The sequence below is a fragment of the Natrix helvetica genome, assembly GCF_964273705.1.
Source record: "Natrix helvetica genome assembly, chromosome: 6".
Classification (NCBI taxonomy): domain Eukaryota; kingdom Metazoa; phylum Chordata; class Lepidosauria; order Squamata; family Natricidae; genus Natrix; species Natrix helvetica.
In genome coordinates, this window is record NC_138553.1 from 12616704 (window position 1) to 12641324 (window position 24621).

At 43.0% G+C, this 24621-nt stretch overlaps 1 protein-coding gene across 1 annotated transcript in view; it reads right to left on the reverse strand.

Annotated features, from left to right (window-relative positions):
* The window catches only part of PTPRO (protein tyrosine phosphatase receptor type O), an 85427-nt gene that overhangs the window by 10815 nt on the left and 49991 nt on the right, over positions 1–24621 (reverse strand). The window contains exons 15-24 of the mRNA XM_081956901.1: positions 24209–24277; positions 18357–18440; positions 17462–17497; positions 14725–14806; positions 13661–13751; positions 12932–13008; positions 8121–8255; positions 3850–3972; positions 2763–2917; positions 425–560 (exon numbers count right to left, since the gene is read on the reverse strand). Coding sequence (XP_081813027.1) covers positions 425–560; positions 2763–2917; positions 3850–3972; positions 8121–8255; positions 12932–13008; positions 13661–13751; positions 14725–14806; positions 17462–17497; positions 18357–18440; positions 24209–24277 — 988 coding nt within the window. The remainder of the gene's footprint in view (positions 1–424; positions 561–2762; positions 2918–3849; positions 3973–8120; positions 8256–12931; positions 13009–13660; positions 13752–14724; positions 14807–17461; positions 17498–18356; positions 18441–24208; positions 24278–24621) is intronic.

Genomic DNA, 24621 nt, shown 5'->3' on the forward strand with positions numbered 1-24621 from the left:
GGGAAATGAGCAAAAAATAGCCCTTTTTTTTGCTAAAATGGGCCCATTTTTTGCAAAAAAAGGGGACATGCATAGCCTTTAGGAGACTTGTAGAGTGCTCCTGGGGGCTGGGGGCCAAAAATGAGCAAAAAATGGCCCATTTTTCAGTTGCTTTTGCCCTCCCCAGCTCCCAGGAGCACTTTGCAGGCCTCCCAAACTCTCTGCACGTCCATTCTTGGGAAGGGGGCAGGGTTTTAGGAGCCCCCAAATGCTGTATTCAGTGTATAAGATACACACAGATTTTTCACCCTCTTTTTTGGGGGGAAAAGGTGCGTCTTTATATTCCGAAAAATGCAGTATATGTTTCACAGGAACCAAAGGGAAGCCCCAAACGAATAAATGAACCAAGCTGGCTATTTGAAACATGCATAAGTAAAAGTCATACCTCTGTCTGAACCATGGACATCCGATAAGACCTCATATCGGACACCATTCCCAATATATCTACAAATTCATGATCATGAATGTGTTGTAAAAGTCGGTCTAATGCTATGAAGGTCCCGGTTCGTCCTACACCAGCACTGCAAAACAAACATAAGGTTACACACTATTGCTTCTGAGGTGAGAAATATGCTTACTTTGCATTCTGTTCTGGGAAATCTTATAAACTGCATAAGAATAGAATATTGTCACTTTGAATGTACACTAATTGGCATACATTAAAATGAAATTGTGTCACATAAAGTTCTCAAAGGGTCTCCACCTCTAATATAAACATGAGAAGATAAACAAACAAACAAATAAATAAATACAGAATTATGCAGGCACCCAAGTATATTGTATGACATGGAGAAACAACACATACTATATTTTTCGGAGTATAAGACGCACCAAGATTTTGAAGAGGCAAATAAAAAAAAAAGTTTTTGCATTCTGCAGACCTCCCAAAAATGGCCTGTTGTTTGCAAAAATGGGCCTGGTTTTTGTTTCAAAAAAAGGGCATGAATAGCTTTTAGGAGGCTTGTAGAATGCTCCTGAAGGGTGGGCCACCAAAAATGAGCAAAAAACAACCAATTTTTTGTCAAAAAAGGGCATGCACAGCCTTTAGGGGGCTTATAGAGTGCTCCTGGTGGCGGGGGGGGGGGGGAGCAAAATTGAGCAAAAAAATGGCCCCTTTTTCGCTCATTTCTGCCCTCCCCAGCCCCCAGGAGCACCCTGAAAGCCTCCTAAAGGCTACATACGGCTATTTTGGTGAAGGGGGCGGGGGTGGGGGAGGCAAAAAATGCTGTATTCAGTGTATAAGATTTCCAGCCTCTTTTTTTGAGGAAAAAAGGTGCTTTATACTCTGAAAAATATGGTAAATATCTATCATCACAGCATACCATATATCCCACCATCTAATGTTTGTTACTATTACAACATATTCTTTGGTGTATATTGGGAAAACCTAAACATGGAAGTGCTAATGATTTTTAAAGCATTTCTCCTAATAATATACAACAGAGGGAGAAAACTCTTCGTTTGATAGTGTCATGATTAAGGATGGGGTCTGGCCATGCCTCTAAGAATGTGATGATTGGGCCTCTCTTCCATTTCCCACCAGGTCTGGGGAAAAGAACACATCTGCTTGGTTTGACTTCCAAATTTGTAGGTTCCATGTGCAATTCCCTCATGGTTTTCTGCAAGTTTTGGAGCAGAAAAAGATAAACTCCAGTCCATGCTGCTGTTCAACATATTCTGACAACCATTTCCCAAATCCATGATAGGTTTGATTTTACATTGCTCATCCAACCTTCTACTGCAATTCAACACCATCTGAAGGAGGGCTTTGGCAGCATTTAAGTCTTAAGAGTTAAATCCATGAGCTACTAGACTTTCATCGAACATGGCATGTATGAATTAGTGGGTTTCTTCCTCTCACCCAATCTCTTTCCTGACTGGATCATATAAACTCTATTGCCAAAAGTATTTGCTCACAACTGCTTCCGATTATGTGGATGGGTGAGCGAATACTTTTGGCAATAAGAGTGTATTTTCATCTATAGGTCAATGGGCAGGAACCGTTTCATTTCTGAACTTTGTAAGTTAACCTGACCTTCAGAGTCTCATGAGGACAACTGTTTTATTGAAACGAATAAAACTGGGGGAAATGATATTCACACACTGATGGACTGTATAGGATAATAATAATTAAAACAGACTGTGCTGGATTACTGTATTTTCAGGAGGAAGAAAAGGAGAAGGAGGAGGAGGAGGAGGAGGAGGAGGAGGAGGAGGAGGAGGAGGAGGAGGAGGAGGAGGAGGAGGAGGCAGAAATCTATTTTTCTACTCAAATGGAGCTTACAGACTTAAGTTTAACCTGAAAGCACAGAAGTGGATAAAGACATATAGAAATAAAATTCTGGGATTTTCAGAATAGTGAAAAGATTGCCACAATTTCTCCCAAAATAAGGAGCTATACATAACGGCACCCCTAAAATGAAGCACTGGTAATGTAGGAAGAACTGAGGTGGCAAGAGACATCACTCTCCAATCGAAGCATCTTAAAAGGGACAGAAACAGCCTTTTGACCAACAAGATGGAGACTTCAGTGAATTCTCTATCAAACAAAATGCAACATCTAAGCTGGCAGAGAAAATATATAGCCCTTCTCATTCCCCTTCACTGCAACAACAACAACAACAAAAAAGCACATCTTTGGCACTGCGCAGGAAGCAACACACCATTATTCTTTTGGGTATGTTATGTCCACATCTTCCACATCCAGCGGCCAAAAAACGTACCTGCAGTGTACTATCATGGGCCCCTTGCTTTTCGTTGCCTGCTGCCTGACCATCTGTACAAAGTGCAAAATGCTTTCTGCTGCGTTGGTGGGAGGAACCCCATGGTCAGGCCAAGAGGTGTAATTAAAATGCATCACATCCTGCACTTCATCTGCCTGAGTGGAAGGAAAAAAACAGAAAGGTTTCAGAATAACATCAGACCATCGCCCGTGACCTGCTCTCTTACACAGGTTAAAATAATTCAAGCATAGAGCTGGATAGGAATAGTCTAACTTTCTATTGTGCAAGGGAGATTATCTATTAATTTTATTTACATATTAGACTTGTTGGCCGCCCATCTCATTTAGATAAAGTTGCTGGCTAATTAATAAATGTGGTTTGTTTTTTTTAGCCAGGAGACTAAAACGTATGAAGAACTGTCGCAGGTTTTGTGTTTGCTAGTCTAGAGAAAAGAAGGACTGTGGGGGAGAGGGGGGGAAATAATAGGAAATAATCCTAGTATTTGAGAGGTTGCCCCAAAGAGGAAGGGGACAACGTATTTATCAAAGCACCAGAGGACAGGACAAAAAACAATGGATGGGAACTAATCAAGGAGAGAAGCAACCAGGAATTAAGGAGAGTCCTTGGGGTAAGACCACAATTGGGACCAGGATTTCAATTATTAAAGCGAGTTGTACCTCATTTTGCAACCTTTTTGCCACGGTTGCTAAGTGAATCCTGTGACCATTAATCAAATCTGGTTTCCCCCCTTGATTTTGTTTGTCAGAAGCTCACTGGGAAGGTCGCAAATGGGGATCGCGTGACCTCCTGGGGCATTACAACCATTGTAAATACATACTGGTTGCTAAGCGTCCGAATTCTAATCACGTGACTGTGGGGATGCTGCAATGGTCGCAAGTGGAGGACTCATCATAAGTCACTTTTTTTTTGGGTGCCACGGTAACTTTGAGCAGTCACTAAATGAATGGTTGTAAGTCGAGAACTCTACCTGTACAGGGGATTTAAAATTAAGTTCTGAAAGGTATTAATGGAGCAGATTTCCTACCCATTAAAAGCTGCATGACACTATATACATATATTGACCTACATAGCTGATTCTGAAGTTCCTGAACACCCAGTCAGCTTGTTCTTCTTCTGAAAGCATCTCCACTGTGATGTCCCCATAAAGGACTGGCTCTTTGGCAAAAGGCCAATAATGGTCACATTTTACCTGGAAAGGAGAAAAAACGAAGCCAAGTTACAACAGGGAAACAAAACTCTTAAGAGGGTTTTCTTTGCAACCATCAAAGTTGATGCAAGACTCCAAGGAAGGAACGCAGAAATCTGGACATAAACACATTCCTTTTATCCGGGAGATCCTAATGCCGTGATGGCAAACCTATGGCACGTGTGCCACAGGGGGCACGCAGAGCCCTCTCTGTGGGCATCCATGCCATCGGCAGCTGTTCTTATGGTTTCTGGCACATATATGCATGCCGGCCAGCTGGTTTGGAAATAGCCAGAAAATAGCCCCAAAACCAGCCCAAAAGAGGCTGTTTTGGGGCCATTTTCAGGCCTGAAAATGGCCCAGAAAATGGCCAATGGCCTGCAAAATGGCCAAAAAAAATAGGCATGCATGCGCCGGCCAGCTGATCTTCGGGTTCCTGGTGCTCTGGCGCGCACACATGCACGCGCATTCCGGTTTGGGTACTCGGTGCCGAAAAAGTTCGGCCTTCACTGCCCTAATGCAACCCCTTTATTGTGGTGGTGATTTTGGGTTGGATAGCAGCTTGTCTGTTTTGGATTAGGTTTGTTTGTTTGTTTGTTTGTTTGTTTGTTTGTTTGTTGGTATTTATATGCTGCCCTTCTCCAAAAGGACTCAGGGCGGCGTACAACATTAAAAAAAACACACATCCCAAAAGTTTTAAAAAAAATTAAATCCATATCCAAAAAAACAAACTGAATTTAAAAGACAATACATTTAAAATAAGTTAAAATTAACAGGCCAGGCAGGCTTGCTGGAAAAGCCAACTTTTTAGGGCGCGTCGGAAGGACCGGAGGTCAGGGATTATGCGAAGTTCCGGGGGCAGCTCATTCCAGAGGGAAGGTACCACTGAGAAAAAGAAAGATGAGCAAACCTGCCTGCAATCATGTTTTTCCTACTCCTGCTCAATCTGCCTTAACCAGCACTGTCGGTGCCTTAAAAGAAATTACCTTTCAGGTTGTGCGTAAACCTCAATGCTTATTTATTGCATCTGGGCAAATTCTGCTTGAGAAACGGCCTGCATTCCTGCTCCCCCTCTGCCCATCTTTTAAATTTCATATTATTGTTCTTCCATTGTTTATTGTTATTGTTTCATTCCTCTGCTATTGTTATGCTTACATTTTTAAATCATTTTTTGTCTATTTTATTGTTGAAAGCTACCTAGGGTAGCTCCAGGCAAATAAATTACAAACAAACACACAAAGAATTTTTTTTATTATTTTGTTCCAGGGAAGTTTAAAATGAAGGCACTTGCCTTAAACTGAATTAGCCTGCTGGTCTGTCTAGCTCAGTGTGGCCTATACCAGGGATCACCAATCTTTCGGACCTCAGGGACCACTAAATTCATAATTTTAAATCCCGTGGACCACTAATCTGCCTAATGGCCGGCTGGGTGGGCATGGCTAGGTGATCATGTGACTGGGCGGGTGTGGCCAACTCAATGTCACTCATGTCAAGGGGTGCCTCACCAGCCTCCTCTCGCCCCTCCCCTGCCAGCCCCTCCTCGCCTTTCTGCCCGGGCTCCTTAGGGCCCCAACAGGAAGCAGTTGTTGGAGCTAAGCAGCCACCATGAGAAAGAGTTGGCAAAACAGCTCAGTTCAAATTGGATCTGACCGAGAAGGAGGCTCAGCAGAAGCACCTCACTGAGGACTACGAGCATGGGCTTTCCAAGCAGAGGGAAGACCTGCGGGAGTGCAAGGCCAGGGACCAGCTCCTGGAGGCTCAGCAGGCTGAGATGGTCAGCCAGTTCCAGGCCATGATGCAGTCCCATTGGAACAAGGCCCTCTGGCTCTTTGCCACCAGCTCTTCCCTCCATCCTTTGGCCAAAGCCCCACACCAGCAGGCTGAAGCAGACCCCAAGTCGGAATTTCTTCCTCCCTTTGACCCACACAAAACGGCCCCAAAGGGGGAGACTCTCTGCAGCAACACAAACGTTCATTGCACGTAGCTGCCCCAGGGACCATAGTTTGAGGACCTCTGATTTAATGCAATATAAAAATTGCAAATATATTTTCTGCGGACCACAAAATTTTCTCATGGACCACCAATGGTCCACGGACCCCCAGTTAGTGACCACTGGCCTATACTGAGTGAAGTGGCTATCTAAGATTTCCCTTTTAGTCTTGTTAGCCCGTATGATTAACTGTTCAAGATTAGCAAGATGGTTTATTGTGTGAGCATCCAAAAAGGGGAAACAAACCTAATTCATTAGTTCCCAAAGAATTAATATTCACCTCAATCAGACTGACTTTGTCTGCTAATTGTAGCTATTGCTGGAGTGGGAAGTATTGGCAACAGTCATTTGTGCCTTTTTTCATCTCACAGTTGAACTTACTGTAATGCTTTTTGCATGCAACGGCGATTGAAGACTTTTCAAAATCTACAGCTGGTGCAAAATACGGTTGCCCATATGTTAACTGGTTGTCTCCAAGTGTAGAAATATAACATTATTGCTGGAGATCCACTGGCCCCAGCTTTATTTCCAGTTGCAATTCCTTTATTCCCTGGTTATAGTGCTTAAATATCCCAGTAAATTTGCTAAAAGCCTATGTCCAAAAATATTTGGTATTGTACAGTAAAAGAACAGCTGTATCTGAGATCCATCAATTCCTTTAGTTGTGTTGCAGGAAGAGCTAATAAGGATGAATTGGTCTTCTACATATACTTAATCTCTCTCTCTCTCTGTGTAAATAGCTGTGGGTGTGCTCCAACAATACTCTGGTACCCCTCAAGCAATTTCAACCAAATTTGGTACACAGACGAGTTTCTTTCTGGAAACAAATATTGTGTGTGTGGGGTAAGACATCCTTAACACCGCTTGGTGTGTGTCTTTGTGTGTGTGTTCCAGCATAACTCTGGAACGCCTGGGCCGCTGAAATGAAAAGGAATGAATTATATCTATAGTGTCAAATCACAGTACTTTTGACAGTGATAGTGTGCATTTTGGATTCAAGTTGGTGTGTATGTGTGTGTTCCAGCATTACTTTGCCTTGACACTGTGTGTGTGTGTGTGTATGTTGTATTTGTGCTGATAAATAAATAAAGGGAGACTAGTATAGATCTATTTCAAGCTATTTAGCTCTCATCAGTTAGCCATACCCTTACTGGGAATTTGAACCTGGGCTGCATTACATATTAGGCAGATGTCTTAGCCACTAAGCCACAGGCTCTCCTCCTTAACAGCTGAGCCAGGGAAATAGGTATGTATTTGTGTTACAACCCCTGGTATGCCCAAATATGGGAGGGAGCTAACTATTCCCCCTTTCTGTGATATATGTATGTATCAGTGGTGGGTTTCGGATCCCGTTTCAACCGGTACAGTTGGAACGGGCCCATTGTCGTCCACATGGACGCGTGGTGCGCTTGCATGCGTCTTACTGTCCAGTGATGCCTCCGCAAGCCTCTGTGATGCTCCAGCTGCTCAGTGGAGCGCATGCACAGTATGTGTCGTACGCATGCACGGAAGTGCCGAAGACTTTAAAGACTTTAAAGACAGGTAAGGAGCTCGGGCGGGTGGGTGGGCCCTCCGCAGCACCGTACCAGAATGATACCTGGTGGTCCGGGCAGGTTCCGGTACGCCCGTACTGAGGTGTACCATCTGCAACTCACCACTGATATGTATGTATGTATGTATGTATGCATGCATGCATGCATGCATGCACTCATTCCTTCCTTTTCCTGTCTAATACAGGATTAGAATAAATAAATAAATACCCGGTTAGCATAAATAAATAAATGCCAGGTTATCAGCTAGTCTTCCAATAAAAGTGTTGGAGGAAACAAGAAGGCAGCAAGAAGGTTAGCAGTTTAATGTAGTAGTTAAACGGAGAATCTTGGAGTTCCAGTCCAACCTTGGGCACAAAGCTTGCTGGGTGACCTTGGGCCAGTCCCTCTCTCTCAGCACTAAAACCACTTCCCAAATCTTGCTTAGAAGACTGCAGGAACCTGTGCAGGCATTTCCCAGTAGCCAAGAAATGACTTAAATGGACACACACAGATAATGCTAGATGTAGAATTTCAGCAAGACTCCTGTTCCAAGAGAAAGGATCTAGAATGATAGAATAGGAAGTGACCTCAGACATTATTTCATTGAATGCCCTGCTCGGTCTACATACCCTTCTCTTCTCATTGCACTGAGTCAACATAACAACGATTTGTGACTTCTGCTGGAGAAGCATCTTCCAAAAGTCATTCCTTGTCTCAGGGAGTGGTCCTTGTGTTGCAATATACTCTTGTGGAGAGTTATAACCCTACAAAAGAAAAGGCTTATTACAGTATTCTTTTATTGGCATATCTTTTTAAATAAATGGTGCATTTTAAACCACATCAGATTATAGTTTCTTCCCAAAGATATTTGCAGAATGATTAATTCTTATGTACCATATTTTTCAGAGTATAAGACGCACCCTTTTCCCTCAAAAAAAAAAAGGCTGAAAATCAGGGTGCGTCTTATACACTGAATACTGCATTTTTTTGCCTCCCAAAACCCCGCCCCCTTTATCAAAATGGCTGTGCAGAGCCTTTAGAAGGTTTTCAGAGTGCTCCTGGAGGCTGGGGAGGGCAGAAATGAATGCAAAATGGACCGGTTTTTTTGCTCAGTTTTGCCCCCTCAGCCCCCAGGAACACTCTGCAAGCCTCCTAAGGGCTATTCATGCCCCTTTTTTGACAAAAAAAATGGGCCAGTTTTTGCGAAAAATGAGCCATTTTTTGCTCATGGGGGGGGGGCACCTGCCCAGGACCACTCTACAAGCTTCCTAAAGGCTAATCATGCCCCCTTTTTTGCAAAAAAATGGGCCATTTTGGGGAGGTCTGCAGAGTGCAAAAACTTTTTCTAAAAATTTGTCTCTTCAAAATCTTGGTGCGTCTTATACTCTGGAGCATCTTATACTCCGAAAAATATGGTAACTGCTGTGTGTGTTAAGTTTATGTTTAAGTTTAAGTTTATTTGATTTATAGACCGCACCCTCTCCCCGAGGGGACTCAGGGCGGTGTACAGGAAGCACATTAAAAACCAAATACATAATAAATACTCTTAAAACCAGAATAAACCTAGAGCCCTGTACAAGTTACTTAAAAATTAAAACACGACCTAAAACCAACCCCTCGAATTTAAAAATACAGGCATGGGGTGGGAAGTTGGAATTAGGCCAGGCCGGCTAAATTGAACAGGTGAGTTTTTAGCTTCTTGCGGAAGGAGCGGAGATCTGTAGTTGTTCTGATATTAGGGGGAAGGTCATTCCAGAGGGTCGGGCCCATCACAGAGAAGGCCCTTCCCCTGGGCGTCGCCCGCTGGCATAGCCTAGTGGACGGCACCCGGAGAAGTCCCTCTCTGTGTGAGCGAATCGGTTGAAGGGATGTATGGGGCAGGATGCGATCCCGCAAATACCTAGGTCCTGTGCCATGGAACGCTTTAAAAATGATAATCAGCACCTTGAAACGCACCCGGAAGGCCACAGGAAGCCAGTGCAGCCCGCGCAGGAGAGGTGTTACATGGGAGTACCTAGTGGCTCCCAAAACTGCCTGCGCGGCCGCATTCTGGACAAGCTGCAGCCTTCGGGTACATCTCAAGGGGAGCCCCATGTAGAGAGCGTTACAGTAGTCCAGCCGGGACGTCACAAGCGCATGGGTGACTGTGCGGAGGGCAGCCCGGTCCAATAGGGGACGCAGTTGGCGCACCAGGCGGACCTGGTGGAACGCCCCCCTTGCCACGGCTGTCACATAGTCATCCATTGACAGCCGGGTATCTAGGAGGACGCCCAAATTGCGCACCCGATCCACGGGGGCCAGATGTTCACCCCCAATGGCCAGTGATGGGATCAACTGGTTGAACCGGGGTGCCGGTAGCCACAGCCACTCCGTCTTGGACGGGTTGAGCTTGAGTCTGTTACTTCCCATCCAGATCCGTACGGCTTCCAGACACCGGGACATCACTTCGACGGCATCGTTGGGGTGGTTCGGGGTAGAAATGTACAGCTGGGTGTCATCTGCGTACAGATGGTAATCTACCCCGAACCCACGAATGATCTCGCCCAGCGGCTTCATATATGTGTTGAACAGGAGAGGCGAGAGGACCGACCCCTGCGGCACCCCACAAGTGAGCGGCCTCAAGGTCGACCTCTGCCCCCCTGCCAACACAAATTGCGCTCAGCCAGAGAGGTAGGAGGAGAACCACCGCAGAACGGTGCCCCTCACCCCCAACCCCTCCAGTCGATGCAATTGGATACCATGGTCGATGGTATCAAAAGCCGCCGAGAGGTCTAATAGGACCAAGATGGAGGAACAACCCCCATCTCTGGCCCTCCAGAGATCATCTACCAACGCGACCAAAGCCGTCTCCGTGCTATGGCCCGGCCGGAAGCCGGACTGGCGCGGGTCCAGATAATCAATCTCCTCCAAGTTATATTTTGTGTGTGTTGCTTAAGCAGTCTATCAACCCTGAAGCTGATCTGGCCGGAGCCATCTTGTAGCTTCAGAGCTGAGGGAAAGGGAGTGGGGATTAGAGATAGCTGGGGCTGTGTGGTCAAAACTGTTAGAATATTAATGTCTGGGAGAGACATGATAACAAGGTCAGCCAATAAATAGTCATAGCTGCTAAGTCAGCCAATGGGAGTTTAAACAGATCTGAGCCTGTGCTGAGAATCGAAACTGAAACTACTCTGTCTGCTCTGAACTCTGAAGTGAAACTAACTGTTCTCTCCTGCTTGTGTTCTGCTTGTAACTTCTACCACGTTGAAATAATCTACTATTGTATTGTAAATTTATCCATGTTATTATGTATATAAAGAAGTTAATAAATCCAGCCGAATCAGTTATCTGTGTGTGCTTTCTGGATTTGATTTTTCTGCAACAAACTCTGACAAAAATAAAATACTTTCTCTTGGGAACCAAGGATGTTCTTACACCTGGCCCGAGGAAGGAGGAGTGATGTCACCAGACCAGTGGACACTGCCTTGATTGGGCCATGTGACTGATCGTTTGGGACTGGGGGGGAAACTTTCACATTTAATTAGGTGAAAACCGAGTGACCTTTCAGAGTCGGTTTTCACCAGATATGTGGCAATATGATATTTCCAATAAATCTATTCTTTGAGGGACCTATCTGCCTTGGAGATTTTGCTTATAATGGAACTATTACTTGGAACCCTGACATAAGCAGAATCATCATTCTTATGTTTAAGTGACCCTGTTAACTTTGGAGCTAATTGGCATGCCATAAACTAGAATTGCTATTAGAGGGAACAATTTTAAGTGTTTACATACATTACGAGAGTTGTGGTGGTGCAGTCGTTAGAATGCAGCACTGCTGGCTGATTCTGCCCACTGCCAGAAGTTCAGTCCTGACTGGCTCAAGGTTGACTCTGTTTTCCATCCTTCCGAGGTGAGTAAAATGAGGACTCAGATCGTTGGAGGCAATATGCTAACTTTGTAAACCACTTAGAGAGGGCTGTAAAGCACTATGAATCAGTATATAGCGTGTTTCCCCAAAAATACGACATGTCCCGCCATGCCACATTTTTGGGGTGGGCAAAAATGTAAGCCCTCACCCGAAAATAAGCTCCCCTCCAGCCAGGCAGAGTGTCACTCACCGACCTAGTGGTATCCTAAAGGTGCCAAGCCGCAGGAAAGGGTTGGGGGGCAAAGGCTTGCATTGCTTGGCCCATTCAGGATACCGCTAGGTCGGTGAGCAGTGCTGTGCCCAGCTGGAGAGGGAGGGTTGCTGGGCGGTTGCTCTCTTGCGAGCGGGCTCCTAAAGAGCCGGGCACAGCCTCAGGGTCGAACGGCTGTGTTGCGCTGTTGCAGCAGCGCAATACACCAGCCATGAGGTGACCACTCATGAGTAGCCGCCTGGCAACCCCACTTTCCAGCCAGGCACAGTGCCATTCACTGACCTAGGAGTATCGCCAAGCCGTGTGAGTGCCTGTTCGCCGCCCTCCGGCTCCTGCGGCTTGGTGCCTTTGGAATGCCCCTAGGTCAGTGAATGGGGCTCTGCATAGCTAAAGAGGGGGGTTGCGCAAGCGGCATTTCCGCTCCCCACTCATGCGCCTCCCAGCCTCATGATGCCCTTGCCTAACTCTCGCTGCAGAGCCAGAGCATCTCCGCTGCTGCCCACCACCGCCGCATGGCTTTTTCTGCTGCTTCAAAAGCACGGAGATAGGATGCCGAGTCTTCCGGAAGTTGCCACTCTGGGAATACGCTCTATGGTTGTATGCTCTGGGAGTACGCTCTGCCAGCAGCCAGCCCACAACCATAGAGCATATTCCCAGAGCGGCCGCTGCCGAAAGACTTGGCTGCAGATCTCCGGAGTTTGGAAGCCGGAGAATGGGTTATGCTCTGAGCTCGGCAGCGGCACCCTGCAGGGAGAGCTGGACCAGGGCATGGTGAGGTTGGGAGGCACACCAGTTGGAGACGGAACAGGCGATCGCGCAACCTCCCTTTCCAGCCGGGCAGAGCACCATGCACTGACCTAAGGGTATCCCGAATGCGCCAAGCCACAGAAGCTGGAGGGAGGGCAGAGCACCACGTGGCTTAGCGCCTTTGGGATATCACTGGGTCAGTGAGTGGTGCTCTGCCCGGCTGGAAAGGGGGGTTGCCGGGTGGCTGCTCGTGAGCATGGTCACCTCATGGCTGGTGTATTGTGCTGCTGCAACAGTGCCACACAGCCGTTTGCCTCTGAGGCTGTGCCTGGCTCTTCGGGTGCCCGCTCGCAAGAGAGCAGCCACCCAGAAACCCCAAAACAATAAGCCCACCCCCCGATAATAAGACCCAATCAATATTTTTTGGGGGGGTCAAAAGAAAATAAGACCCTGTCTTATTTTCGGGGAAACACAGGTAAGTCTAGGTGCTATTGCTATTACAGACTGGATAGTATTTCCCAAGCTATGAAAATACAGCTGTATTTTCACTTATCTGAATCCAGGTTACTTACAGGGATGTAGTTGGCATTAATGTAATCGGAGCCTTCTTCTTCATTCATTGAAACCAACTGAACACGGCTGAAGTCATCTGCAAAAAGACAACAGATCCAATGACACATTCAACATAAATACATATCACAAATTTTGGAATTGAGTCTCTGAAAATTTATGAATGCATTTGGGGAAAAAATCAAGAGTCAATCAACTTTCAGTAGCTGATACGTCATACATTCATATTTTTATATACAGGGGAGAAGAAGTACTTCATGACTATCACCCAGAAAAACCCTTCACTTCTGGATTACCAGAAACACATTAAAAGTCCATTTGATAACCTTAAACTAACCTTACTCCAGGGAGGGAGGGAGGGATGGAGAGAGAGAGGGAAGAAGGAAGGAAGGAAGGAAAATATTCTATGAGTTAGATTTAAATATAGAAAAAGCTGGCAGGAACGCAAGTCACAGGAGTGCTATGCTTTTATGTTCAACAAAAGGTAGTTGTATTAGTTGAATTACTGTAATAACATAATACTATGTGGTAAATTTATGTCTTTCTGTAGTTCAGAAGGAAAAAAATAAGCAGGCAAGGAAGGTAACAGAAAAAGCAAAATGCTGAGAATACATGAAAAAATATAGTTGGTAGTTTTCCCAACAATGCTACACTTTGGTGCTGATATTCCATGTCATCTATACAAAGTCTGGTGTTACATACAACAACTCCCTCCTAAAATAATAACTTACATGGCAGGATATTTGTGTAGCGGTTTTTGCTGCGATTCATGGGAAGATCCGCTGCAAAATGTGGGGTTTCCAGCCCAATCAGTTTCAGTTCCTGAGTGTGACAGACAAACACACTTTTATGCTTAGACATCTTTTGTATCAGCATCTTTATCATTAGGCAAGGTAACTCAATAAAAACATCATAATCAAGGCAAACCATTTGTTTTCAAAGAACAGCTGGGCTAAACCCCAATAAGGGAGGCAATTGCATGAGTGAACCATTATTTTATGTTGACTTGGTATTTGTTTGCTTTTCTTTCCTCCATTGGACAAAATGCACAACATGAGGGGTGAGAGCTAAAAAAGGAATAATACAATTAAGTAAAAGAGGAATTCTGAGACTAAGAGAAATCATCTTTGCGAATGAATACTTACTTATCTGAATAAATAGATAGTAATGTTTTTATCCGCATCAAACATTAGTGGGATTATGTGGGAAAGAAATTTCTTCATTCATCCTACCTACATTTGCAAAATGCACACTACATTATCTTTGTAAGTCGTTGACCATTGGTGTCTTCTTCCTAGGCCTTGGTACCCAACTGCTTTGAAACTCATTGAATTTGGTACTCAACACATTTTGACATGCATTTTCACCCCAATAGTCATTGTTTGTTTGGTACTCAATGCACTAGCTAGACCTTGTTGGTTTCGGCTACCTTGTGACTCACTACATTATTCTTTAAGGGAAAAATCAGTTTGGTACTCATTGTTTTTAGTACTCATTGCGCCTCCCAGAACCAATTAAGGATGAGAAGCAAGGTACCACTGTATTAAGTCTTTTCTCCCATAATAAAGAAGAGGTGGCTCTTAGATTATCTCCCTGCTTAAAGGAAAGTATGAGACCTCTCTTCTTCATGCAAGGAAAGTTTTAAAAAGAAATGGAAAAGAAAATGATATTTAAGAAGTAATAATCCCTCCGCTCCCACCCCACTTTGAAGTGGAAAAGTCTAAATATACTATCTAGTTCATTTACTCACTTACTTCCATAGAATTTAAATAGCCGATAGCTGAACTGGGATTACCTCAAATTGCAGAGAGAATTTGTAATCAGAATCTTTGGCCATATCCTTGACGTAGCTGTCAAAATCATCCAGCTGGACAGGGCTTTTTAAAAAATGCATACAGAAAGAAGTAAAGAAAGTTATGTCATTCACAAAAGTCACCATTTGGTAATTGAACCAGGAAGCTGAAGGAGTAATTTATGTCTGTATCCAACTAACTTGGAACTGGATGAGAGAAACATCAATAAAATACGATATGTCAGATAGAAGTGAGGCCAGAATAGTCTTTTTAAAAAAATATATATTCCAGAGATAGCTACACAATTTCACTGTCCTCACTCACATGCATCTCTTCTCAGTTCATGTCTTATCTAGAATAAGATAGGATAAAATAAATAAAAGCTAGCACTCCTTCCTATACAAATAGCAGGTGAGCTGATAGTATTTGAATTACCTCATGTCATACCACAAGCAGGGAAAGGCCCCTCCTCACCTGACTGAATTCTTCACCCCCAGGCATCTGTCATCAGCCACAATGATATCAAAAGTGGGCCATCACTCCACATGCAATTTGTGTCATGACAGCTGATGAAAATCTTGTCTTTGCATGCAATGATACACCTGTCTATTGCACAGTCTTGCCTTCCCCTAAAGACATCTAAAGTCTGTTTCTTATATACTGTATACATGAAATCATAGAACAGGAAGTCTGAAATCCTTGTCCCCAATATTTTATTTTATACCTCAGCAATTGGCAGAAGGTTAAGGCACATTCACACGTGTTAATTCTACTATCTGAAATACTGCAGTCCGGACCAGGTTTATTACCTCATTCAATATTAGGAAATTGTAATGTTTTGTTGACTATTTTCAGCAGGACTCAGTCCTCTAAAAAACTTCTTACAGGTGAGGATTCCATCCTGTTCTTCTAACCTCTTATTTCCCGAATACAGGTAGTCCTCAACGTACGACCATAATAGAGGCAGGAATTACGGTTGTAAATTGTTATGATTGTAAATGAAGGCATCATGGGATCATTATTTTTTATTTTTTATTTTTTGTAGTGGCAATTAAGCCAATGTCATAGCTGTTGGGTGATCGCTATGGTCATTAAATAAATCCATTTTACGGGCTGTTTTTTGCCATAAATGATGCCAGAAGAAATGCGGTGGCTCAGTGGCTAAGGCACTGAGCTTGTTGATCAGAAAGGTTGGCAGTTCGGCAGTTCGGCAGTTCTCACTCCGTTAGCGGAGCGTAACGGAGTGAGCACTTGTTACTTATCCCAGCTTCTGTCAACCTAGCAGTTCGGAAGCACGTAAAAATGCAAGTGGAAAAATAGAAACCACCTTTGGTGGGAAGGTAACAGCGTTCTGTGCGTCTTCGGCGTCTAGTCATGCTGGCCACATGACCACAGAGACGTCTTTGGACAGCGCTGGCTCTTCGGCTTTGAAATGGAGATGAGCACCGCCCCTTAGAGTCGGAAATGACTAGCACATATGTTCGAGGGGAACTTTTACCTTTACCTTTAAAGTAGATGTCAGAAACAGGCAAAAACATTGAAAACTGCAGTCATGTGACCATCAGAAGTTACAAATGGCCATAAAGCTGTGCTGATTGCCAAGTGCCCAAATTGTGATCATGTGACTGGAGCAGAGGTGGGTTCCTATTGTTCGAACCGGTTCGGCCAAGTAGGTAGTAGCTAGGCCTGCCATGCCCCCGAACTGGTTCTTTCTGAGGCACCGTAGGCACCGCCATCTTGTTTTTTTTAAAGTACTGCGCATGTGGGGGGCACATCCCTGTGTGAACTGGCAGTAGCAGCAGTCGGACCTCACCCCTGGTCTGTAGGATGTGTGTATGTACCTGTGTGTGTACAGCCATCATAACTTTGAAATCAGGTTGCCTTGGGGGGTGGGGCGGGCATTATAACTTCAAATGATAATTAAACAAAGAGTTGTATGTCAAGGACCACCTGTAATGAAGAAAAGTCAGCCACTCTTCTTGTCTAATTTCTGTGCTCCAATTTGTAAAGATTGGAGTAGACGTGTGAGCTTCTTTTCCTTAAAGCCACAAAATCCCAAGGAACTTGTCTCTTATCAACAATTAATTACCGCTGTTTACCTGCTCTCATTAATGATTCAGTGAATAATTAGCAACCGTGTTTGAGTGATGGAACAGTTTGATAACAGGAATGTTCCTGGGCCCTCCCCACCCCCTTCATTTCTTTCACGCTTTATGAGAATCAACCGAAGGCAAAGCCCTTGGGGAATTGTTAACAAGAGATAATTGATTTTTCCCCAGTGCTTAATTTTCCATTTGTCAAGAACATTTTTTATCATGAAGGATCTGCAGCGAAAAGTAAAGGGAAACCTACAGTTCCTCATGATGGAATGTCATTTTTCAGCGATACCTTGAGTTTTTGGGCAGTACTTGAGCAAAGACGAGGCAGTGCAGGTTCCAAAATTGAAAGGATTCTTGCAGGGCTGATTATAGAAATTTTGGCAATTATAAAGTCGTAATATGGTGCCCTCTGTGGTGTGGCTCATCTTCTGATTTTGTTAGGGATTTTAAAAAACCAACGTCCTCTTCATTCTTTTATTCCTCAGGTTTTTATGATTTGAAAACTTTTCCTTTCCTTCCCTTGGACACCTCCACCCTAATGCCAAACTATTTCTATAACCAAATGCATGGGGGGTGGGGGTGGGGATGGGGGTATACCGATGCATTAATTAAATAATTGATATTTATAAAATGCGCATACTTGGTCAGCTTTCTCTTCTTCAATCCATTTTTACTCCTGCAAGAAAAAAGACAAATACGTTCCATAGTTATAGCACTTAGCAATAGCACTTAGACTTACAGTATATGCTACTTCACAGGGCTTTTACAGCCCTCTCTAAGTGGTTTACAGAGTCAGCCTATTGCCCCCAACAATCTGGGTCCTCATTTTACCCACCTGCAAACCCCACTCCCCTTTCGCTCCTCTTTTATTTCCTCTGGGAGGGGCCATTCATCATCCACCCGTGGCCTTACTCCCAAGTCGATCCCTGTTCCTTAGCTGTTCCCTTCATCTGGAAACTCTGTGCATGCGCACACTGGGAACGGGCTCCAGCTGTTTGTCTGCCTCAGTGATGTCTGACTCTGAAGGCAGCTGAGAACTTGCTTACTGCCCTGGCCCCCTCTCTGCCTCCGACACAGAGCCCTCATCAGAGCCTTCCCCAGATTCCAAGACTGGCCCATGTTCCTACCCAACCTCCTCACTGTCCGAATCTGCTGCCAGCTCTGCTGGTGAGCCGCAACAGATAATAAGAGAAAGTCTTCAGAGAAAAACCAGAAAGTCCAGTTGCCTCTTGAAAAAGCATCTTTGGAACAACCGTGACCTGGATGACTGAGAATCTCCATAGACACTTAGATCTGGTTTGCAGCACTTTTTTCCTTTTTATTTCAAGGAATAAAATGCATTCACCCTTTGGAAAATTCAGATTAATTAATCAAACCCACCAAGAAAGGAAACTTGTTTGTTCAGCCTGGTGTTCTCCAGATTCACATCTGTCTGTGCTTCCAATGGGAACAATGGTTGAGCACATCTGGAGAACAACAGGTTGGGGGAAGCTGGCTTTGATTACTGTTAAGCAAAAGAAGAGAATATGACTTACCAAGGGTTAATATAAAATGCCAAGAGATAATCAGTCCAAAGGCAGGAGGGTAACAGAGTTAGGAAAGCAAAGACACTCCTACGCCTGTGAGTATTAATAGATAACATACACAGATTTTTTTCGTCAGAAAAAAAGCAAGATTATTAATATGGCAAACAGAAATCAATACAGCAATTTGTCATTTGTTAGACTTGGACAGAGGGGCTTAGAGGCCCCCTAAATGTGGCTGGTCCTGAATTCTTCATCAGGCAAAGAAGTCTGCAATTACAATTAAGGCTACGTGATGAAAAAGAGAAAGAAAATGTGCACCCATTTTTTTTTTAGGATAAAGCTTATGTCTGCATTTAATTCATTTCTTTATTAAACAAATTTGAATGCCTGACCATTCCACCAAAAGCAACTCTGCGCAACAATCATTTCTGTTATTTTCTGAGGAAAGAGAAGCTTAGCTAACAATTAAATGAAAGGCTGACAATCCTTGACTGTCCCAGACACTCCTGTATTATGACTTGCTAAAAGAAGGATAGGAAGGAGGATGGAGAGGAGAAGACATTTCATGAGCTCATACATCAGATTGCCCAGACTTTCAAGTGGTACGTGTGCGGTATTGTTGAAAAACATGTCGTGAGATTAGACGGGTATCTCAATGAAATCTCATTGAGATGTGAAATCTCAAACGTCATGACTCTGAGGGAGATGAAATATATTCCCCTTTATTTGATAAATAAGGGCACTACTTATTTAGTCCAGCAGCTACTTTAATGCTCACATATGTAATATTAGCAAACTTTGAACTCTTTTGGATATGGAGGCATTCGTATATGCCTTAAGGACACTTGGAATTGTTTCCTGGCCTAGGATTAAGGTCTCTCTCTCTCTCTCTCTCTCTCTCTCTCTCTCTCTCTCTCTCTCTCTCTCTCTCTCTCTCTCTCTCTCTCTCTCTCTCTCTCTCTCTCTCTCTCTCTCTCTCTCTCTCTCTCTCTCTCTCTCTCTCTCTCTCTCTCTCTCTCTCTCTCTCTCTCTCTCTCTCTCTCTCTCTCTCTCTCCCCTCTCTTTCATTTAGCTCTCATCTCTCTCTTTCCCTCCCTCCCTTCTCTCTTTTATTTATTTATCATCTCTCTCTGTTTCTCGCCCTCCCCCTATCTCTCTCTCTCTCTCTTATCTCTTATATCTATCTATCTATCTATCTATCTATCTATCTATCTATCTATCTATCTATCATCATCTATCTATCTATCTATCATCTATCTATCTATCTATCTATCTATCTATCTATCTATCTATCTATCATCTATCATCTACCTACCTACCTACCTACCTACCTACCTAATTACCTACCTATCTTATCCATGCATGCATGCATGCATGCATGCATGCATCCATCTATCTATCTATCTAAACTGGAAGGGACCTTGGAGGTCTTCAACTCCCTGCTCAAGCAGGAGACACAATGCCATTTCAGATGGGTAGCTGCACAGTCTTTTCTTTAAAACCTCCAGTGATGAAGCACCCACAATTTCTGGAGGCCAGCTGTTCCACTGGTTAATTGTCCTCACTGTTAGGAAGTTTCTCCTTAATTCCAGGTTGCTTCTCCCTTTGATTAGTTTCCATCCATTGTTTCTTATCTTGCCTTCTGGTGCTTTGATAAATAAGTTGACCTCCTCTTCTTTGTGGCAGCCCCTCAAATACTGGAATACTTCCATCATGTCACCCACACTTATTCTTCTTTTCTCTAGACTAGCCATACCCAATTCCTGCAAATGTTCTTCATATGTTTTTGTCTCCATGTCTTTAATCATCTTAGTTCCACTTCTTTGGTCTTACTAAGGATGTATCTATATTTTCTCTCTCTTTCTCTCTCTCCCACTGCCGTGCGGGAACATGACCATGGAGATTGGTGGGGTGGGGTGAGGGACCAGAACTTCGAAACTGGATCATAAGTACCCCTAGGAGATCCATTGCAACATCAAATGTTTGTTAAGTGGCCAGTAGTAAGCCAAGGGGTACCTGTATCTCTTCTCCCACTCTGACACCCCTTATTGCATTTCTCCTCATTTGAATTGTATATATGAATTATACTGCATATTGTAGCAGTGGGCTGTTGAGTTTTTAGTTCTTCTTTAGATTTTTCATGCCTGAGTCTTTAATTAGGATTACGTTTGAACTTCTGACTTTGACGCAGATTAAAACCTGCTTTTTCAAAGCCACCCAAAGGAGGTTAATGGTTTCTGCGAATAGGCTCTTCTTCTGGGGGGCTCAAGGAGGAAGTGAAGGTTGATTAGTTAATTAGCTACGTCAATATTTACAGGGAATACTGGTAGCCGACATTCAGTTTGGAAGTTCATTACTGAAGGATCAGCTTCAATGCCGTATCAAATCAATTTAGCCATTTGTGCAAGCTGATTGCACACCATAAAACCCGGAGAATGACTTCCAAATTTATCTGGGCTTTAATCTAGCCATTAAATGGTCACACACATATACACACACACAAGCATAGAGGCAATGTCTGGTGGAATTTTTCCTCCAATCAGAATAACTTTTCTCTTTCTTTCTGACAAATGTATCTACCTACAGGGATGGGTGTAGCCTCTTTTGAAATCCTGGCATTTCAATAAGACGTAATGCAGAGACAGGCTAAAGAAATGAGATATTTGCCAGCAGACGTTATGTGAAAACTTTTTCTGCTGAAGCCGTATTTGTACAGAGAGGCTGGGAGCAAATGCCAATAATAGAAAAAATTAGAACGAAACATGGGATGAGATTTAAAGCATGCATGGTTTTCCCTCTTTCAGTACCTCTCTTTCGAGCATCTTCTCATTTTCCATGCTGTCCATATCCAACTCACTAGTTGACTGCCAGGCTGGATAAATTTTTGATGGGATGGGGGCTTTGCTTTGCTTTTCAGGGGCCATAGTGGGCTGAATTGTGATGCAAAATGAGTCGAGGATATGTGAACAGACAGGATTTATTTTCCTGTTTTTTACATTCGATTTTTGTTTCTTTTAAATGATGTTCCCATGTTGGTTTTGTTACAATTTTCAGAATTTTCTCTCTCAAGTTCCTCCATCCGTTTTTAATAATTGGGTTTATTTATTTATTGTTCTAGCAATTTGTTTAATAATCATGGCAATATAAAGGTTACAAAACTAGGCACAATTCATTTAACAGGTGCCTTGTTTAGCAACAGAAATTCTGGTTTCAATTGCGGTCATAAACCCAGGACTGCCTATATTCCAGGGTAGGCAGGTCAGAACTCCAATGTAGACTAAGCTTGTAAACAAAACATACACAAGCTAACACTATTTTTATTATATGATAACCGTAACTGAATCTTGTATGTCTGAATATGCTTCCTCCACCTCACTTTTTCTTTATGAGAATTAGGGAGGGTTCTGTCTGAGATACTTTCTCAAATTACATTTCTGCCCCAGGCTAAGATTTTTTTTAAAATCCAATCACTGTCTTGGTTACATCTCTTCTTCCTGTTCTCCAGGTTATTCCTTCTTCCATTACAGGTACATTCCTCTAGCCTGGTCCCAAAAGCATAAAAGAATTGCTTAAATGTAGTGGTTGTGAAGGACAAAATCCTCAGATTTAATTAATAACTTATATGTATTTGTCAAGATCCTGTCCAGTAAATCATGGAAAATGAGATTCATGAAAGTTTGAAAGACCAACGATGCCCTCTTGAGGCTGAAAAATAAGACTCAAATTTTCTTCTCAATAAAAAGGTAAAAGTACCAGGATGAGCGGAGACAAGATATGGAGACTCTAGAAAGAGTGCAGAGAAGATGATTAGGGGACTGGAAGGTTAAAACATATGAGGAACGGTTGCAGGAACTGGGTATGTCTAGTTTAATGAAAAGAAGGACTAGGGGAGACATAATAGCAGTGTTCCAGTATTTGAGGGGCTGCCCCAAAGACAAGGGAGTCAAACTATTCTCCAAGGCACCTGAGAGTAGAACAAGAAGCAATGGGTGGAAACTAATCAAGGAGAGAAGCAACTTAGAACTGAGGAGAAATTTCCTGACAGTTAGAACAATTAATCAGTGGAACAGCTTGCCTCAAGAAGTTGTGAATGCCCCAACACTGGAAATCTTTAAGAAGATGTTGGATAGACATTTGTCTGAAACAGTATAGGGTTTCCTGCCTAGACAGGGGGTTGGACTAGAAGACTTCCAAGGTCCCTTCCAACTCTGCTATTGTATAGTATTGTATTGTAAAGATGGATAAAGACAGCTATAAGTTGTCACTGATATTCTTTTTTCTTAGTTAAGGTAACTCTGCATTTGCTATGCTTTGTGAGAATCTGAGCTCTAGAAAATACAGCACCGCTTCCTACAACTTTTCACAAGAACAACAGATCTCTGTTTCAGTTGGGTTGAAAAAGCATGATTTGCCCCAAATCATCCTGAACTTCCATAGCTGAGGACAGTCCTGAATCGTCCTGTTCTTAGTTGGTGCTCTTGCAACACAAAACAGGGAAATTTCTCCCTAGCTCTAGGTTGGTTCTCTCCTTGATTAGTTTCCATCTATTGCTTCTTGTCCTGAGCTCAGGTGTTTTGAGGTCAACCTATTCTCCAAAGCACCTGAAGGCAGGACAATGGATGGAAATGAATCAAGGAGAGAAGCAACCTGGAATTAAGGAGAAATTTCCGGACAGTGAGTACAATTAATCAGTGGAACAGTTTGCCTCCGGAAGTTAAGGGGTGCTCTAACCCTGGAACACTGCAGTTGTCTGAAAATAGGGTTTCCTGCTTGAGAAGGAGTTGGACTAGAAGACCTCCAAGGTCCTTCCCAATTCTGTTATTCTGACAGCCCCAAATGTCATTGAATAGCATGCTAGGAGCTGCCCGTCCCCCATTCTCTCCCATCTCACAGAAATGGTCAGGCAGTTGAACTAGAAGACCTCCAAGATCTCTTCCTACCCCAAGTTGATTTAATTTAAAGTTCATTTAATATAGTTAGACGTAATAATGGATAACTTCTCAGGTGTTTAGTAATTTCCACCTTACACATTGCAACTGGGTGATAACCTCTGGAAAACCCATAAAGTGCAGCCAAGATTTCCAGGAATTGTATGGAGCCCTTAATGTTTACCTAATGATTGCTGTTTTCGCTTAATAAGGCTGCATTCACTTAATGACCACTGCAAAATAAGGTCATAAATTATGGCAATCATAAAGTGGATCATCACACCGGCCTTGAGATTTCTTCTTTTTTAACTGAAGCTAAAAGATATTAAATAATTTAATTGGATGAGTTAACTGATGGGGTCTAACACTTTGGGGAGCTCTCGTGGTGCCCATTTTTTTTAGAAGCACCCATAAATAAGTTCGTGGTGCCCATTTTTTTAGAAGCACCCATAAATAATACATTTTACATATACTCCCATACACAAAAGAGATTTCTACTTTTTTGAGTTCTGAAGCTGCTGTTCTTAAAACCTAAGTATAACTGCCACAAACATTGTGAGGCCATTTTAATTAGGAAAAAACCACAATGCTTTCTGCTCCTTTAATAGCAATTTGGGATTAGATGGATAAAGATTTGAGATAACCCGTTCCCTACATTCTATTGGACTGCCAAAACTGTTATGGAAATTAGAGTTGCAAAGAAAGCTTCTCAAGTAAAGATTATTTCTGTAATTTGAAATGTTCTTATCTCGTGTCATAAGAAATAATACTCTATTATATTAAAGCAATTTTTTAAAAGAGAAAAATCACCAGGATCTAATGGATTGACTTTCAATATTAATATCCACCTTAAAGGAGTCAAGGTAACAATTATAATTGCAAGAGGGGGAAAAAAAACCAATATTGCAAATGTTCTTATATATATATACCTACCAGTTGTATGGTAGTTTCCCATCTCTTTCCAATGATGCAAAATTCACAAATGTTCCTGCTCCACACTCCCTAGTTTGGAAGATTCAGAGTTATTATTGATGGATTAAAAAAACAAACACATATCTTGGCAGAAAGTCTATCACTTTAAACTTAAACAAGGTAAACTAGACTATTTTCCTTTTCTGTTACAAAGGGAAGAATGAGGACAATTATACCTGCTATTCTTTAGATCAGTGTTTCTCAACCTTGGCAACTTGAAGATGTCCGGACTTCAACTCCCAGAATTCCCCAGCCAGCATTCGCTGGCTGGGGAATTCTGGGAGTTGAAGTCCGGACATCTTCAAGCTGCCAAGGTTGAGAAACACTGCTTTAGATGTTGTTGGTTTCAAAGAACAATTCTGGTTGTCTACTTA